At 33.5% G+C, this 20,881-nt stretch overlaps 1 protein-coding gene across 9 annotated transcripts in view; it reads right to left on the reverse strand.

The window, feature by feature from the left end:
• Positions 1–20,881, reverse strand: part of CCDC88A (coiled-coil domain containing 88A) — a 122,174-nt gene that overhangs the window by 82,131 nt on the left and 19,162 nt on the right. For all 9 annotated transcript variants that reach the window (XM_032352162.1, XM_032352161.1, XM_032352164.1 and 6 more), the window contains exon 3: positions 8,678–8,786. In XM_032352162.1, coding sequence (XP_032208053.1) covers positions 8,678–8,786 — 109 coding nt within the window. The remainder of the gene's footprint in view (positions 1–8,677; positions 8,787–20,881) is intronic.

Here is a 20,881-nt window from a genome sequence, read left to right on the forward strand (position 1 = left end):
AAAACAAAAGTATAGTTTTTTAAAAATAAGTTTATGAAATATTAGTTAATAGGAAAAAAATAGGAGAAAATCTACTTTCTACTCTACTTTTACTTTATTTCTAAGTGTTAAGTTTTTATGTCTGAAAGTACTAATATTAGGCAAGGCAGCTAAAAACTACACAAATTTTAAAAAATTATTTTACAACCTCTATTTAATTCTGTGGGTTCTTCGGAGGATTCTGGTTACATTTTTGTAAAATTTCCTATTTCCCTATTCTAATCTAACAAGTAACATTGAAAATATAGACGGCATAAAAAATACCAGAGGCTAAAAAAAACCTGATGGCTATTGCTAAGGCTCTATTATATATCCTCGGATTTCCCAGACTTCACCTTGTTCTAAAGATGCTTATACTGAAGGTGCTAAAGAAATGGAAAAATAATACATTTTGAGCCCAAGATAAATATAACCTTAAGTAGGAGGAACTAATAAATTGAAGGGTTAAAGATGATAATATATATGCATATGAACTAGTAAAGATACTTTGTTAGAAAAGCGATAAGAAACATATAAAAAATGTATGGAGAAAGAATTTTAGCAATACAACTGAAAGAGCCGAGAAAGTTATAAGAAAATCAGGGCTGGAACTCTGAGTGGCTGTTAGTTAAGCGTCTGCCTTCGGCTCAGGTCAAGATCCCAGGGTCCTGGGATCATAGCCCACACCAGGCTCCTGGCTCAGCTGGAGCTTCTCCTTCTGCCTGCGTCCATCCCACCCCCTAACTTGTGTGCTTTCTCTCTCTCTCAAATAAATAAAATTTTTTAAAAATCAGGGAAGCTATTCATTCTGTACGTACTTACTGTGTGTTTATAATTTGCCAGGCATTGTACTACACTGGAAATAAAGCAATGAACAAAAATCCATGTTCTCATGGAATTTACATTTTAGTGGGGGTAGAGCGAAGAAAAGTAAATAAATGGTTTTGATGATCCATGCTAAGTATAAAAATAATAAAGCATGGAATGAAAAGATTACTGGAGGTAGAGATAAGAAGGTTGCAATTTTTAAAGGCACACAAGTATGCAAATACAGAGAATCTGAGAATTTTCAGGACCATTTAAACGAAGTTTCACAGGAACAGGGAGAAATTCTATCTTCATGTGAAAACAATCTAGAAAGATCTGGAGAACAGCAATAAGTAATAAAAAGAAAAATACCAAACAAGAAAGAACTAGCAGAAATTATGTTAATAGGAAAATAACAGTAGAGGTGCTCTGATAGATACAAGTAATGTTATTCCCATTACTTTTTGTTGACTTCTTATAACTTTTCTATTAAAAAATGGTATATTAACTGTATTTTTAGTTGATCATCTAACAACTTTTTTTCCTGATATAGAAGTTTCTGTGAATTAAAGTTCAGTTGCCAAAGCACTGCAAGAAAGACTATTTCATGTTTGTGCCAGACTTCTGCTAAGTTATCCATAAACTACTTGCACAGTAACAAGTTAAACACTTCCGGCCAAGGTCTAGGCTCATCTCTCTTTCTTGAGTCACACACTAAACAAAATGCTGTTACTAAAACTGCACATTACTATAGTACTAAATATAAGTTTCAAAGATTTCTAAAATATAAGAGTGTCTTCTTTAGGACTCTTACAACCTATTTTAAAAATTCAAACATAATTACATTTATCATAATATTTGTGTTTGTCCTTTTATTTATTTTACTAGGGAAAAGCATTAAAGGGGCACATGGGTGGCTCAGTCAGTTAAGTGTCTGACTCTTGATTTCGGCTCAGGTTATGATCTCAGCGTTATAAGACAGAGCCCTACATCGGGCTCAGTGCTGGGCAAGGAGCCCGCTTAAGATTCTCTCTCTCCCTCTACTTCCGTAACCCCCAACTCCCTCTCTCTTTAAAAAAAAAAAAAAAAAGTGACTTATTTTATCATATTTTAGTCTACAGAAAAAAGTAAATGAATAGCATTAAAAATAAAGAACATCTGACCAAAGTGTCAAAAATATGATGGAAAATAAAGTATGCATTGTATATAAAACAAAAAGGTCCATTTCTTTGGCTACTAGGTTTTACTAATTTTAATAATCCACATGTTGCTTATAACAGATGTTAAACAAAAATCTTTAAAAATGGGGCGCCTGGGTGGCTCAGTGGGTTAAGGCCTTTGCCTTCGGCTCAGGTCATGGTCTCAGGGTCCTGGGATCGAGCCCCGCATCGGGCTCTCCGCTCGGCGGGGAGCCTGCTTCCTCCTCTCTCTCTCTCTGCCTGCCTCTCTGACTACTTCTGATCTTTCAAATAAATAAATAAAAATCATTTAAAAAAAATCTTTAAAAAGTACCAGTTTTCTCTGCCAACCAGATTAATGTATAAGACCATTTTGTTTTTATATTAATGACATTAACCATGCAAAAATGTCCTAATAAATTTAAATTTCCTAATGGTAAAGAGTTATTTTCTTTCTGAGCCTCAAATAATTCAGCTTATTATTTTAATGGTGGTTGAAAACCATCTTACTTCTTTTAGTACTTATTTAAACTGTAGCCAGGAATGCCTGGGTGGCTCAGTGGGTTAAAGCCTCTGCCTTCAGCTCAGGTCACAATCCCAGGGTCCTGGGATCAAGCCCTGCACTGGGCTCTCTGCTCAGCAGGGAGCCTGCTTCCCCCTCTCTCTGCCTGCCTTTCTGCCTACTTGTGATCTCTGTCAAATAAATAAATAAAATCATAATAAATAAATAAATAAACTGCAGCCAGAGTAGTCAAGGCAATCATTAGCTGCTGACAGAATTCTAAAAATGGACTAAGATTTTTACTTGTAAATTGTGTCTCTGATAATCAAATTCACTAACTTTCATTCACAGGAATAAAAATAACTTTAAAAAATCCAGAGACTAGGTAGTTTTACATAATAGCTATAACTTCCTTACTTCTGACTTGAAAATTTTCCAGTATTTATTGGCAAGACAAAAAGAAATGCTTGCTGTATATGGATCAAGTGATTATCTGAAAAGGTCTGAGCTGCCACTTACACATGAACAAGTATATCAAATCAACTTCACTTAATCTCATCATAACCAGTTATTTCTCTCAAGACCTCGTACATTACTCCAAGACCTCGTACATTACTCCTTCATTGTTCTTATTTATCACAATCAAAATGATTTATATAGTTATTTACTCATCTATTATCCCTCTAATATAACCATAAGTTCTGTAAGAACAGGGACATGGTTTGTTGTGTTCACCACTGTAGCCCCAATGCCCTGGCATTCAATTTACAAGTAACAGAACAGAGGGAAACTGCATGCCATTACAATTTTTACTGAGCTTTTACATGTTCTAAATCAATAAAATGAAAAAAAGGAAGAATATGGGCACTTAAATTTACCTATCATTACTGAAAAGATAAAATAAAATAATTCCTTCCACTCACAATCATCTCAAGATTATCTGTCACTTTTTTTTTGTCCCTAGGAATCATTTCTGCAAGATGACCCTAATTATTACCAAGACACAGACTTGTGAATTTTAACCCACCCAAATTCACTTTCCTTTTGTGAATCAGAACCACCATAATGTGCTAAAATATTTTACCTCAGTACTTTTTCTGAGGAATGTATGATATATAAAACATATGTTTAATAGTTTAAATAAATTTGGGAGAAAAGTCTGATCTTTTCAACAGATAGGTAATTTAACAGGTGACAAGAACTGCACTGATTTAGACCTTAACTTGAAATCTGTCTTATAATAAACAAGGCCAGGAGTGTCTTGGTTGACATATATGAGGGAAAAAATTTAGTATGTCAAGTAACTGTGTAAATAAGACAGTTGATATATTCCTGAAGATACTTCAGAAGTGTCTTGACAGGGGCAGGGAGTGTGGGGTGTCTGGGTGGCTCAGTTGTTAAGCATCTGCCTTTGGCTCAGGTCATGATCCCAGGGTCCTGGGATCAAGCTCTGCTTTGGGCTCCCTGCTCTGCAGGAAGCCTTCTTCTCCCTCTCCCACTCCACCTGCTTATGGCTTATGTTCCCTCTCTCTCTGTGTCTCTATCAAATAAATAAATAAAATAATAAAAAAAAGAAGTGTCTCAGAAACATTTTATCTAAGAAAATATGAAACACTGGGTTGATGGCAGAAATGGTTTTGTAAACTGGTACTAAAGGAAAAACACAAGGAATTGATACATGGAGAATTTCAACCTTCAGAATATTTTATGTTTTAAATATTTGAAACAATAGTGACAAAATGTTAAGATACTCAATCACTTCTAGCCCTAAGGTAGTCCACTGGTATTCAAACTTCCATTAATGAAAAGAAAAGGGTATAACTGGTCACCCAGCAAATGCTAATGAAATATTTACAGATGTGTTTAAAAAAATGGTGATAACTCAACACAAGTCAAAAATGTTATTACTAAAATCACCTGGCATTATAAGCATTTAGACTTCTCAGTTTTGGCACTATTAACATTTTGGACTGGATGATTCCTTTCTTAGGAAACTGTGCCATGCATCAGAGAATACTAAACTGCTTTCCTGGCTTCTACCCACTTTATACCAGTAGTATTCCTGTGTGTGAAAATGTTTCTCATCACTGCCAAATGTCCCCAAGGGGATAAAAGCACCCTCCATTGAGAACCACTTATCGAAAATGTTGAACTGATGAATTTCACAATTTGCTCCTCCCCAAATTTCTTGATGACTACAGCATCATTAGATTAACATGATTAATAAAAGGTAATTTCAACACCTGGCTTTAGGCAGGAGGAAGACAAAAAAACAAGACAACAGTAGTTTCATAAAAAATAGCTCTACATGTTACAACATGAATGAACCTTGAAATCTATGCAGGTAAGAGAAGTCAGTAACAAAAGACCACAAAGTATACAATACCATATTTTTTTTTTACAATACCATTTTTAAGAAATGTCTAGAAGAGGCAAATCTATGAAGACAAAAATAAATTTTAGCAATTGCCTAACACTGAGGTAGTGGTAGTGTGGTGGTGGTGGTGTGTGTGTGCAGGGTAGGGAAAATAGGAGTAACAGGGTTTTTTTTTGGAGGGTGACAAAATTATTCTAAAACTGGTTGTACTGATGCCAGCACAACTGTCTAAATATACTAAAAACCACTGAATTGGAAATTTTAGATGAGCTAATTATACAGTATATGAACTGTATCTCAAGAAAGCTGTTAAAAAAAAAAAGCAATAGTATACAATACAAAATTAGGTTGCACTGACAACTGATTTAAGATTCTGATGCAGAAATCCTTTTGCCCTCCAAGGAATCTCACTGAAATTTTCAAGGCAAACCTCCATCTCCCTAAAGATAATATGAAACCAAAAATCTAGCATTGTTTTAGTAAGAACAAAATTGATGACTATCAAAATAAGTCACTGTATCACTTAATTTACTCATTTGTTTCAAATCTAAAAATACTGATATGAAACAGATTAAAAGACAAAATAGAAGTCTTATTTACTCAAATCAACTTGAGGAAGATGACAGCTGGAATACTGGCAAGTAATACAAAAAGTTTATAAAAAGTCTAGCATAGACTTATTTCTGGCAACAAGGAGTATTAGATATTAGAAAGGAAGGAAGGAATCCAAAAATCCTGGATAATTTTTAAAAAATTATTTTCAAATGACTGAACTAAAAAAATAAATAAATAAAAAGATAATTCTCAGTTAAAAGATAAAAAAGAAAACAAAAAACTGAACCCTACAAAGGAAGACAAGAAAGAAGATGTTTTTCTTGGTCTTTGGTAGAGACTAAGGAAGGTTATTTCCCTAAAGATTTGCAATAATGTACTACCAGCTCAGAAAAAAATACAAACACATAAATCCATAATATACCTACCTATAAATGCAGAGAAAGAGATTCAGAAACACATATATTCAGATGCTAATAGTGATAATCTCCAGGCACTGGCACTATGTTTGTATTTTCTCATTTTTTCTACATTTCTACAGTATACAAGTATCACTTCTAAAATAATATGGAGCTACTTAAAATAAAGTGGTTCTGGGCTGGTTGCACAAAAGAAACAAATCCTCTCTGGAGCAATACATCCTTGGCCCAGACACATAGTAGTCCCACAGATAAATCCCCTCCCACCCAAAATAAGGTCAACACACACACACACACACACACACACACCACTGCCACTGCTACTACTACAACCATGAGAAATAGCAAGCTAAAAACAAAAAGTATTTCAGATCACCACAGATCTGACTTCAGATTTTGGAATTATCAGGCATAAAACAAAAAAAATAACAAAACAAAAACAAAACAAAAAAAGAGTTTTAATTTCTTTTTTTTTTTTTTTTTTTTTTTTTTTTAAAGATTTTATTTCTTTATTTGACAGACAGAGATCACAAGTAGGCAGAGAGGCAGGCAGAGAGAGAGAGAGAGAGAGAGGGAAGCAGGCTTCCTGCGGAGCAGAGAGCCCGATGCGGGGCTCGATCCCAGGACCCTGAGATCATGACCCGAGCCGAAGGCAGCAGCCCAAACCACTGAGCCACCCAGGCGCCCCAAGAGTTTTAATTTCTAAAGAAATAACAGAATTAAAAGAATAATAAAACAAAAAAGCAAAGATAAAAAGAATCAAACAGACCTTCTCCAAAAGAAAGATATAGGGTGCATGGGTGGCTCAGAGGGTTAAGCCTCTGCCTTCGGCTCAGGTCACAGTCTCAGGGTCCTGGGATCGAACCCCACATCGGGCTCTCTGCTCAGCAGGGAGCCTGCTTCCCCCCTCTCTCTGTCTGCCTCTCTGCCTACTTGAGATTTCTGTCTGTCAAATAAATAAATAAAATCTTTAAAAAAAAAAAAGAAAGATACAATTACTGAGTCAAAAGTTAATCAGTGGGTTAAACAGAAGATCTGACACATAAGAGGCAAATTAGCAAACTGGAGAGACAGATCTCAAAAAAATACTCAGAATGCAGCACAAGACTGATAAGGTAAAAGAAAGTTTAACAAACATGGGGGATAGAATGAGAAAGTCTAATAAACATGTAATAGTAATATCTGGAAAACAGAATAGGAAAGAGATTTCAGAAGAGAGTATTAGCAATCAAGAGAGAAAAAGGACAGTTTAACCTAAGAACAAAAATTAGACTTAATGGCTGACTTCTCCAGAACAAAAAGGAATCCCAAGAGAGGAGAATAAAGTCTGCAAAACACTGAGAGAAAAATAATTGTTAACAAAGAACTGCATACCCAATAAAACTATCTTTCAAGAACAAGGGTGAAATAAAGGCATTCTCAGACAAATAAACACAGAAATTTTACCTTCAAAAAGCCCTCTCTAAATAAACATTTGAAGGATATACTTCATAAGAAAATGATACCAAAGACAATTCTGAGATGCAAAAGAAAATTATGGAGCAGGGGGGAGGAAAATACATAACTTGATCTAAAGGAACACTGATTCTATTTATTTAACAGTAATTTTAATACCTAATTTATGGGGTTTTTAAAAAAGAACAAAAAAGACAAGAAGGGCTTAAAAAAAATCATAAAGGAGAACTGGAGTTAAAGTATTCTAAGATCATCGTGCTATTCCATAAGAGTAAAGATATTAATTTTGGCCTTTGCTATCGTAAAAATTGAATGCATAATTTTGAGAATGGCCTTTAAAAAAACAGAAGGAGGGTGATAAAGATTTAAACCATTAGAAAAAAATATGTGGAAACAAGTACTTATAAATGATATAATTTTCCATAATAATTAAAAAATTCAAAACTCATTTGCATTTAGTCACATAGCTCTCAAGTGGATAAAGGCAAACTTGACAAATCTACCATCATGGGAGAATCCAACTTTACCTTTCTGAGTAAGTAAGACATCAAGAGAAAATTAAACAGGCCACAGAAGGTTGAAAAATGCAATTAACAAACATGTTTGCTCTGACTCTGTACCCAAACAACTGGACAGTACCTATCTTTTTGAAGCGCAGATCAAATCTTAATAAAAAGTGAAGACATAATAGGCCAAGCCAAGTAATTATTAACAATTGTCAAAAAATTAGCATCATACCAACCATATTCTTTAAACAAAAATAAAAACCAAAAGAAGTCTGCTTGAAAAATACTTATTTTAAATAACTCAAATGGAATAAGAAACCACAACAAAAATGAGAAAATACACAAAAATGAACATTTAAAAAAAATACAACATACCAAAATTTGTGTGATGCAGCTATAGTGATTCCTAGAGGTATAGTGATAGCCTGAAGAATGCTCATACTTAAACTCTGAAATATGCATCCGATTTGTTTTAAAAGGGACAATAAAAAGTATAAGTTTCAGAGTCCAGAGTGCTCACCATAAAATGTGTATGTTTCAAAGATATAATTCAAGTAGCTTAATAAATTGTTGCATTATTAAAGCTCTCAGAAAGTGTGAACTGGTTTTAAAAATTCATAAAATAGAATAATTATTTTTTAAAATTACATAATTTTGAAGTGCTTGCTTGTATCTTTAATATTACATAAGAAATAAATTATATCAATATTGCTCTACCTCCAGCAAATAAACCAGTATCTGGCACATAATAAGCATTTAGTATATGTTAGTTGATTATACTCACCTTTTGTTATTACAGAAAAATGTGAATACACAGGCATTTATTAAAATACTAAATAAATTTTTTAAAAAGGATCACTTACCTGGTAATAAAATTTTATCTGTCTCACCAAAATGGAAAGATTATGAATTCTAAGTGAGGCATCATTGTTGACTTTTTTATTTACTCTCTGACTCTCCGATTTAGGATTACTGTAAGAAATTTAAAAAAGATGTTTTAAACTAAAATTATATTGAAATATACCTATCACCCTACAGATGACTGAAAAGAACCATAAAATACATTTTTTCTTTAAAAAATTGCGTGTCCACATGCATTAAAGAGACAATCCAAAATGAAGATGATTTTTTTGACATGTGTTCTATGCTTCTAATTAATTTAAATGCATTTGATATTTTTAGGACAACGGCAAAGTAAATTTGAAACATAAGTCAGTTATTGCTCTTCATTCTCATTTTGTTTCTCTACCTTCCTGGGATGAATAACCTCCTACTTCCTTTGAATATATTTATTTCCATCACCCAAAATAAATCTATTTAAATCAAGAATGTAAAATATGAGCTAATAACCAAGAAATGCTCTGTCTTCTCACTGAATAATGGGGACTATATTTGAGCAGGCACTGTCACACAGGAATTAAAGAATGCAGTTATAACATGGGTTAATACTTTAATCTTGGGTAAACTTTACAGATTCAATGAAAGCAAATGGTTGAAAGATTCTGAGGTAGCAGAAACTGAGGAAAAACAGACCATGGTTAAGAATGTGAAATTCAGGGCACCTGGGTGGCTCAGTGGGTTAAGCCGCTGCCTTCCGCTCAGGTCATGATCTCAGGGTCCTGGGATCGAGTCCCGCATCAGGCTCTCTGCTCAGCAGGGAGCCTGCTTCCTCCTCTCTCTCTCTGCCTGCCTCTCTGCCTACTTGTGATCGCTGTCAAATAAATAAATAAAATCTTAAAAAAAAAAAAAGAATGTGAAATTCAATGACACCAAAAACAAAGGCAATATAAACAAAAAGAAAAAAAAATGAGTGTTAACTACATAAAACTAAAAAGCTTCTGCACAGCCAAGAAAACCATCAACAAAATGAAAAGGTAACGTATGGAATGGAAGAAAATATTTTCAAATCATATATCTGATAAAGGGTTAATACCCAAAATATATAAAAAACTCATACAACTTGACAGCAAAAACCAAACTAATATTAAAATGGGCAGAGGAACTGAATATTTTTCTAAAAAAAGACCTACAAATGGCCAATAGGTACATGAAAAGGTACTTAACATCACTACTCAAAAAAACGCCAATCAAATTCATTACCCTCACATCTGTTAAAAGAGCAACAGCAAAACATCAAAAACATAAGAGATAACAAATGTTGGCAAGGATGTGGAGAAAAGGAACTCTTCTGCACTATTATTAGGAATGTAATTTGTTGCAACCACTGTAGAGATTCATGAAAAAATTAAAAATAGAGCTACCATATGATCCAGCAACCCAATTTCACAATATATAAGACAAAGGAAGTGAAAGCAGGATCTCAAAAAGATACCTGCAATTCACTGCAATATTATTTACAATAGTGAACTCAGAGAAACAACCGTCTATCAACAGATAAATGCACAAAAAAAAATGTGAGATACATACCATATATATTTATACACATGTATTAGAGTTATTATTCAACCATGACAAAGGAGATCCTGCCATTTTCAACATACAAATGGACGTTGAAAACATTTGATAATAAACCAGGACAAATACTCATTTATGTTCTTTTTAAGAAGAACAGGAAATCCAAGTACAAGTGGTAGCACTAGAACAGAAGGGATGTTGATGACAGAACATAAGCACGTACAAGCTAGTTCCATACTAGGGGAAAGTGGCCAGGCTGGAGAAGGACATGGCCAAGTGAAATGGCAAACGTTAAATCAGGATTCTTTAAGCAAGGGCTGAACGCATAGTATCATAAAGCAAAAATCTCAGCAGTTGTTGGGACACAGTACTGTCTCCTGATTATGACTTTAACTGCTACACCTCCACACAAGAATGTAGAGAAGTAAAGAAATTGATACCTATACAATAGAGAAGAGGAACTCAATAGAACCTCTCATTCCTTAACCCTTCCCTTTTTTACCTAATGCCTTTATACTCCTTTATACTTTATACCCCTAATGCCTTCAGTTCCTTCCCCAGACAGATCAGACTGTATGGTGCTTTATTTTAAAAATTCTCAAACTTTTAGCCCCCAAACTTTTATTTTTGTGGCTGTATTTATTGTAACAAAATTTAAAACTGAGAAGATTTCACAGCTCTTTACTTATTAACTCATTTTTTAAAATAATAAATTACATGTTTAAAAATATCAAATAAAAAGATTAGTGAGAGGAGTAGCATTGTTTTACTATTTTTACACATCACTTTAATATCTAGTTTAAACTTGAAAAATAGGCTTGCTCATCTTTGTTTCTGCATTCATCTATTGTTTGTGGTATTTTGGTTCATGTACATGAAAAAATTTAGCCTTACCAGGATATGTACTTAGAAGTAGAAAGACCCTATGGAACCCTGCGAGGATCCTCAAACCATACTCTGAGAATTATTGCTTTACTTCAACTATTCTTTTGCCAGAATTCCCAACATATTGATCCTTTGTCATATGACCGAACTCACACAGTCAATCCCCAACACTGCATCAGTTCAGCCATATTCAGTGAGATTGCTCACAACACTGAATGAGAAAATAATACAACAAAAGTAAGTTAAAATATCAAGTAGGAAAAGCTAGCATCAAATTTGCCCTCTTGCCATAAAGAGATAGAAAACTGTACAAAACATGAAGTAACAGTTTCAGACTTTGGACAGCAGATAATGTAATGTTATAATCCCTCAAAAGGTTCTCTTTAGTGAAGCAATGAGGCATTTTCCAGAATGAGGTATTGGGAGGGGTAGCCCAAGCCTCACTGAACTTAAGTACCCAAAACTTAGAGTTCAAGGAAACTGAAGTAACTAAAATTTTCAGAAAAGAATACTGGAGATAGGAAACTATCCTAATATATAAGAGAGCTCCGACTATATGCAGTGAAGATTTTGGCTAAATACTAAGTTGGGCATATGTACCCCTAAATTTTACAAGGCTGAGGAGAGGACAACCACAGAAATGCTATAAGCTAAATAACAACCGAAGCTCACAAAGTACAAAAAGATATTCAAGTTCTGACCAGCCAGAGTGTAAAAGAGACCTTTACAAACACCCAGAGCATTTAGCAGAGAAACCTCAGAAAATTATCTTAGAAGTAGGAATAATCTAGCAGTTGAGTAAAAACTATCCCAGAACCTCCCCCAAAAAGCTTTCAAAATAAGCCTTCAAAGGATCAAGTTAATTACAAGCAACTTGACAACATGCCAAAACAAAATTCATCAATCCTGAGAGGATAAGACCCAGACACATCATAATGTAATAACCAAAATGTCCACTATAAAATCAAAAATTACTAGACATATAAAGAAGGGGGGTGAAAAAAAAAGTGATTTGTGACCAGGAAAGAAAAATGCAAAGTCAAAAGAAACAGACCCGGAAATGAAAGAGATCATGGGAAGAGCAGACAAGAACTTATAAAAAGCCATTATGAATATAGTGACCCCTTGAATGACAAGGGATTAGAAGTGCTGACCACTTGCACAGCCAGAAATCTACAAAGAAGTTTTGATTTTCCCAAAACTTAACTACTAATAGCTTACTGTTACTAATAGCTTACTGTTGCTCAGAGCTTTACCAATAACATAAAGTCTACTGATACATATTTTTATATGTATATATACTGCATTCTTATAACAAAGTAAACTAGAGAAAAAATTAAGAAAATTATAAGAGAAAAATATATTTATAGTACTGTACTGTAGTTATTACAAATATCTCTGTGTAAGTGGATCCATGCAGTTCAAACCTGTTATTTAAGGGTCAACTATACAGTAAAGGACTTAAAAGAAAACATGAGCATTATGTGAGGAGAAAAGGAAACTGTTTAAAAAAAAACCCAAATGGAACTTCTAAAGCTAAAAATTACATATCTGAAATGATAAATTCACTGCATGGGCTTAACAGTAGATAGGAAACTGTTTAACAAAAGATTAGTGAACTTGAAGACATAACAAAAAAAAAATCTAAAACAGAGGGGGAAAAAAATAAACCAGCTGAAAAGAATGGAGTTTAAGTGATTTATGGGGCAATATCAACTTACAGAAAAATTGCATGGACAAGTAGGTTTTCCAAACCTCTTGAGAGTAAGTTGCTGTCCTGATATCCAATACCCCCCTCCCCAAATTTTGGTGCTTATGTTCTACACATACAATTATTAAAATCAGTAAATTAACAATAATATATTTCTATCATCCAATCTTTAGAACCCACTCAAGTCTGTTATTCCCAGATAATGAATGGATATCCTTTATAAGAAAAGGATCTAATTCAGAATCACACTTGTCATTCAGTAGTGTGAATTTTCATCTTTACTTTCTTTCAGTTTGGAACAGCTTCTGTCTTTCCTTGAATTTCATGACCTAGGCATTTTAAAAGGTTAAACCAGTTATTCAGAGAATGTCCTTCACTTGAGTTTAACTAATTAGACTGTGTCTGACTCATAATGAAGTTCAGGTTATGTATCTTTAACAGCAAAAACACAGAAGAGATATTGTGCTCTTCTCAGTACATCCTAAGAGATGGTGCATGATTTCATTTTTTCTCATTACTGATGACATTCCCTTTTATCACTTGATTAAACTGGTAACTGCCAATTTCTTCCATGTTAGTTATTTTTCTTTGGTCATTATTATTTTGTGAAGACATACTTAGTAACTATGTCAATAATCTGATCAATTTATTTATTTATAACAATACATACTCATGATTCCCTATAATATTCAATGGATCATAGTCTATTACTATAATTACTTTGATAAAAAATTGTAGATTATCTTTTCATTTTGTTGTTTCTTTTACTGTGCATAAATTTTTATTTTGATGCAATCCATTTGTCTAATTTTGCTTTTGTTGCCTGGGCTTTTGGAGTCACATCCATCATGAAGCTCTTCAAAACTAATTTATAGTTTTCTCTGGCAAGAATTATTACATATATGCTTATTAAATGCCTCCTAGTTTTTACCATTAGAATGAATGTAATATTTTAAAAATATTTTTACTAATAAGTTATTACTAATATATGAGTGCTATCAATTTTTGTGTATTCCTCTTATCTTTGGAAACCTTGCTGAACTTTCTTATTCTCATAAGTTGTCTGTTGGTGCTTTTGGAGGTTGTCTTGAATATAATTTGTAGTTTTTCCAAATTGATAATCAATTTTCCTAACACCAATTACTAAAGACCTTATTTCTCATTGATCTCTACGATATATTAGATCCCCATGAAGTGTGGGCCTACTTTTGGAGTCTGTTGTGTTCCATTAGTCCAATTTTCTATTCCTGTCTTTAAGAACTTTTTAACATTACTAGAGGTTTATTATTATCATAATTCAACTAGTGCAAGCCCCTCTCTTTTGTTTTTAAATTGTCCTGATTACTGTTCTTTTCTCTGAATTTAGGCTCTTTATAAGGTTCTAGGAAAAACCTGATTGAGAATTATTAGGATCTTATCAATAATAATTATTTGAAAAGACTGATATTTGCATTGGTAAAATTTTTAATTTCCCCACAAAGATCTCATATTTCTAAATAATTTTTTATCTGTGTTTTTGTTGGAGAAATGAATTTTTCTATTATATTGTGTATTTTGTCACAATACAGTGTATAACAGGAAAACTGTAGCTATTGTAGATTTCACTTGTGATTAACCACTTTCCAATTTTATTTATTTAGTTCATTTTCTTGGTTTTCCAGTATAAAGAATGCTTTTATCAACAGCAAATAACAATTATCTCCTCTTCTCCAATCTGACACCTCATTTCTATTTCTTTACTTACTGCATCAACAAATAATGAAGATAAGGGCTGTCCTTATCTTGTTCTCAAATTTAATAAAATGGCTTTTAATGTTTCACCCTTTATGTATAAAGTTTGCTGTAATTTTTTGATATACACCTTCTTTCAAGTTAAGTTTCCTCCTATTCTTTATTCAATATCTGAATGGGTGCTGAATTTTACCCAATTTTTCTTACAACTATTCCCATGTGATTCTTCTTCTTTAATATGTTAATGTAGTCAGTTACATTGTTACATCTTCTAACACTGAGTCATCCTCACATTAATTGTACAGACTGATTAAATAGTATAAAAACCATTTCCTCTTTTTGGTACATAGGACTTCTGATATTTAATTATCTTCAAGCCTCTCACTTTCTCACCTGACTATAAGTACCATGACAGCAGAAATCATGTCTTATTCACATTTTTTTTTAGATTTTATTTATTTATTTGACAGAGATCACAAGTAGGCAGAGAGGCAGGCAGAGAGAGAGGAGGAAGCAGGCTCCCTGCTGAGCAGAGAGCCCAATGTGGGGCTCGATCCCAGGACCCTGAGATCATGACCCAGGCCGAAGGCAGAGGCTTAACCCTCTGAACCACCCAGGCACCCCCTTATTCACATTTTTAATCTCTAAAAATTAGTATATATCCTAACAACATTGTCTGAATAAATAAAAATAAGTAATCGACTAAGCACAGTGTTTCAAAAATGGCTGCTTCCTAATAAGAGTTATGAGATGACATTCTCCAAGCTAACAACTCATTTGGCAGCCCAGAATAGAGACTCCCCATGAAGTTTCGTGTCCCAAAGATCAGCTGAATAACAGAGTCCTAACCTACAATTTGAGATATACAGAACAAGGAATAATAGTAGTAAGAAAGACAAGCCCAATCTGACCTGTGACTGATTTATGTTTAGTGCAAGGGAATTAAGGAGTAGCCCAAGGCAAATGAGTATAACTGGAGAAGTGGGCCTCCAAGGTAAAAGCACCAACCAGAACCAGTTTACTTAAAAAAAAAAAGGAGACTGTATTGCAGAAGTCAGATTATGTGGAACAGGAACAAACAGCAGCATGGGCAGGAAGTCATGGTTAAAAACACAGAATGCTGAAGGGAAAATCTTGTCTTTTATAATCAACTCTGATACATTTAGTAAGTTAAACAAAGACTCACTGAGTACCTACTGTGGCCATATTAATGTATAAAAGCATAGTTTAGTCAATCTATCATTGTGGAGAAAAGTATACAGATAATTGTAATTGGGAGAGGAGAGTAAGAACAACTATAGTAACAAAAATGTTAGGTAAACCTACAATTATGTAAATTTCACTTGTAATCATAGAGAGTCAGTAAATATCTCTCTAGCCTTCTTCTTTTTATTTTCCTTGCTCTGTATCTGAATCCCCTTACCTACCTATCACCTGTGACTGCCTCCTAGTCATACACTGATAATAGACCTAAAAAGTCTTTTATAGTTTAATAAACCCAGACTTTTAATTCTGACAACAAGTATCTAAGAAAGATTTCAATATTGGGATGCCTGGAGGGCTAACTCAGTTAAGCATCTGTCTTTGGCTCAGGTCATGATCCCAGGGTCTTAGGATCCAGTCTTGCATCAGGCTCCTTGGTTGGCAGGGAGCCCTCTAGCCTGCTTCTCCTTCTGCCTGCTCTGCCTGCCACCTCCTCTTCTTGTGCTCTCTCTGTGACAAATAAATAAATAAAATCTTTTAAAGAAGAAAAAAGGAGAAGAATCAATGAAACAAGATGGGATTGGGAGGGAGACAAACCATAAGTGACTCTTAATCTTACAAAACAAACTGAGGGTTGCTGGGGGGGGTGTTGGGAGAAGGGGGGGTGAGGTTATGGACATTGGGGAGGGTATGTGCTTTGGTGAGTGCTGACTCAAGACCTGTACCCCTGGAGATAAAAATACATGTTTATAAAAAATAAAAAAATTTAAAAAAAAAAGTAAGATTTCAATATTACTACTAAAGGTATATATGGGGTGCTAGGTGGCTCAGATGTTTAAGCATCTGCCTTCAGCTCAGGTCGTGATCTCCAGGTCCTGGGATTGAGCCCTGCATGAGGGGAGTCATCTTCTCCCACTCCCTCTGCCTCTCCCCTGCTAGTGTTCTCTGTCTCTCAAATGAATAAGTAAAATCTTTAAATAAATATACACACATGCAAACACATATACTGTACAAATTTATAATGTGAACCATTACATGACAATATATAATCTAGATTATACTTTGAAGTGGATGCATATTCTAATAAACACGAGTGATTTCACTTCCAATTTAGCAAATTTTATAATGTAAATATTACCTTTGTCCCTGACAGTTGTTACTATATTTCTCTGCATTCTTTAAGTTGATATATTTATTAAAGTTTTAAAGGTTCTTTTAAAAATTTTTATGCCCAACATTCCTCACATGGTATTTCAAATTATATTCAGTTGACAGAAAAGCCTTTGGCCTCCTTTGTATAAAGCTCTTCTAAGAATTAGCAAGTTTTAAGAATTTAGAATTTTGGTTTGCTCAAAATCTTTTAAGAACTTTTTGTAAAGAAAATTTTATTTATAAGTTTAATATTTTTAGCCTTTCAGAGAGTCCTTGAAACAAGACAATCTTGAATATAAAAAGAGAACAGTTTAGTTTTTATATACTAGGGATATCAGAAGAAATTATTTTAGCAATCTGGGAAGAATTAAAAAATGCAACTTAGAAAAGCAAGAGAGTATTTTGAAAAATTTGCAGAAAAGTACTTTAACACCTGAAATTAACCTCACATTCAACCAGGATTATTAAAGATAGGGAGATGAAAGTTTCCTGCATCTGTTTATAAAACTGTGGTGCTTTGTGTTTACATATCTTTGCTTTGAGTACATGGGATTTGAGGGGATTTCTATGATCTAGTAGACTCATTTGGAAATCCAATAGAAAAGTGCAGTTCTTTGGTAGAACAGACTGATACTTGGTATTCAAAGTCTCAGTTTTAGTTTCTAATCCACACTGTACCTACCGAGAGTTATTTTAGTATACAAACAGAACTGGATAGTTCCTACTTGTTTACAAACTGAATAATAATACATCATAGTCTATCTATAAACTTTTCAGACTTTGGAGACCAGGATTACTGCTAAGCACTTTAAACATGGACCTAGAGAGCAATAAACTTTCAATTACAAGGCTTGGGTTTCTCATTTGATTCATGCCTAATTTGAGTTAGGGTCATAATGACATATGTTAGGATCAGGGAAAACAGGCCCTTTCACCCCAAGAATGAAATCTCTTTACGTAAGAGTTATGGACTACCCTCAGATGAAACTGTCTGAAAAGTCCTAATCTCCACTCCGAAGAAAGATAGCTGATTCCTTAAGGATAGACTTACTGAAAATTAAGTACACCAAGAAAATAAGTAACTTCAGAAAAAAAGTTTTTTTTTTAAAGAAAAGTTTAGGCTCTGCAGAAAACAGTATACAGTTCTATTAATATGAGTCCTGATTGTTGATTTAACTAAACTTGTAATAAATTTATTAGAAGGCAGGATAAGAAGATACAGAAATGGCCAAAAAAAAGAGCTAAAATCTCATCTACCATTATCCAGAAGTCAAGAGACAGTATCTCTAAAAGGGATAAATTAAGAAATACAAGGGTGGGCACATTTTCACCATAAATGGGGCTAAATGACATTAGAAATTGCTTTTTAAAAGTTAAGTTTTTACTCTAAGAAACAGAACTGAGAGGTAAGTTAGGGCAGGGATCACCATCTTTCACTATTAACCTTTTATTTCTTTCTTTTTTTTTTTTTTTTAGAGATTTTATTTACTTGAGAGAGCAAGTGAGCAAGGCAGGTACTAGTTGGGTGGGGAGAGGGCAAAGGGATAGGGAGGAACACTCCCTGCTGAGCAGGGAGCCAGAGGACTAGGGGCTCCATTCCAAGACCCTGAGATGAAGACCTGAGTCAAGGCAGATGCTTAATTCGCACGGCCACACAGGGACCCCCACTATGAACCTTTTAATATTAGCTAATCTTTTAACTATGTAAAACATTTTTAAAGAGAGTAAAGATACCCATAGAAAAAAATGGTTTCATGAAGACTGCCCATTTTATTTACTTCTAGGAAAAAAGATAAGTAATTGTATCTGTTACTTAGCTGAAGCACATTTAATGAGATTATACATGTAGGATTCAGTGCAAGAGATTCAGAGTCATAAAACATTTATCAGACTATGAAAAACTTAAGAAAATCAAACAATATAAAAAATTTCATCTGTAAAAGGTATGCATTCCATGTAAAGACAGAAAGCACTACATTCCTGCCTATATTTTAAGGCGCTTTTTAAAATTCTTACAATAAAAGCCACAGTACAGTAATTTAAACAAATGGGGCATAGTATGAATCCAGAATTCCCTAAAAAGAAAATACAGTCTATTAAATATTCTAAATATTCTGTCTTTCCTTCATGTCTACTACTTAAAATGCTAAACAAAGATTAATTCAGAATATAGAGTCATGATTAATACAGTTTTGATTAAACTCTTTTTGAAAGCATTGTTTTTTAGAATTTATCTTTGGAAAGACCTTTTTCTAAAATAAAAGTCGAGCTACTGAATGATACTCATATGAAATGGGAGCAAGTAACTTTCTAATCATACATAGCTATTTCGAAGCCAACATAATCCCAGATCAACCATTTCCTTTTATAAGATGAAAACTGAGAAATGCTTTAGAGGCAAATAGCCTAGCAATATAGTTCAAATCTGTCCAGCCAGAAGTTAAATGCAACATGGCAGTAAAAGAGGGCCTCAAGCAATTTCACATTTATAAAATGACCTACATATGACAAGATGCATTAATTTCAATAAGCAGGCAATAGTATTATCTACCACTGTATATAATAATTTTTAAATTAGGGTAAAAGATGAAGAGAAAGTTAGTTAACACTAACATTCGAAGATTTGGTCCTTGTATAACCAAGGAGTATGTCTTTACTTATTCATTGACTAATATCTATGAGAAACAGAAATCTGATAGTTTTAATGGCTTTATGCTCTTCTACCCAGACTGCAAGCCTATTATGTGTACTCCTGGACCATCTGTTTAGTGTTGTTCCTTAACAACTACATGTGTTCATGTTTTTGATCATGTCATTCTAATAGAAAACGAGTTGTAACAGATTTAAAAAAAATTTTTTTAGACATTTTATATGGTAACATATAACTACACAACATTTGCATGTCACTATGAAACATCTGAAATAAGTATTTGCATATCTAACTTCAAAAGTGCATATACCATAATGACTGCTTTATGAAAAATAATTAACTGGGTAAGCATCATTACCATATAGGGTCATCCAAGGAGTAAGCTGTCTCAGCCTTGAGTATATCAGGGAAATAAGTGTCCCTTCACTTTAATTTCTTTCCCTCCTCAAATCAAAATGAAATTTTGAAACCTAGGTTTTGTTTTGTTCAAAATGAAACCTAGTATTAATGAAAATGAAAAAAAAATGAAACCTAGTATTAATACAATCTTATATATATCTATAGGATATTTTCAGATATATTAACTAATTTGATCTTTACAAAGACTGAGCAGTCATTTTTGGAGAGGTATGTAACACATAATTACCAGACAGAGATCTACACACTGTCTTCCTTCATGTGCTTTCCCGTAATTTTAGATATGTTAAGTTACCTCTTCAAAAGTTGAAAAATATCTATGACATTTTCTGGTTTGCCCATGACTGAGCTAGCAGGACAGCATTATACTCACTGATTTAACAAAGAGAACTAATGTTTTAATTTAAAAATTGCAAATGGACACAAAAAGAACAAAAATCCAATACTATACATTTATTTAACTTTGATTTTATCTGAGTTGGATAAAATGACTGAATATCTATCCACAATTACTTCTTATAATGAGCCACATGGGCCCTTCAAACATTAAGCTAGCAGTTTTCCAACTCTGCAGTTTGAAAACCCCTTTTTTACCACTCTTAAACATTACTGAGGAGTCTAAAGAGCTTTTGTTTAGATACGTTGTATCTATACATTTACTATGTTAGAAATTAAAATTAAGAACCCAGCAAAAATAACAAACTCATTGTATGTTAACACAAAGAGCATTTTTATGATAATTATCTTTTCCAAAAACAGAAAAAAATTATCTTTTACAACTTTGTAAACCTCTTTAATGTTTAGCTTAGTAGAAAACATGTGGATTCTTAAATCTGCTTCTGCATTCAATGTGTTGTGACATATTATTTTGTTCAAAATCTCTGAAGAAAATTGACCTCTCAC

The sequence above is a fragment of the Mustela erminea genome, chromosome 7 (genome assembly GCF_009829155.1).
Source record: "Mustela erminea isolate mMusErm1 chromosome 7, mMusErm1.Pri, whole genome shotgun sequence".
Lineage (NCBI taxonomy): Eukaryota > Metazoa > Chordata > Mammalia > Carnivora > Mustelidae > Mustela > Mustela erminea.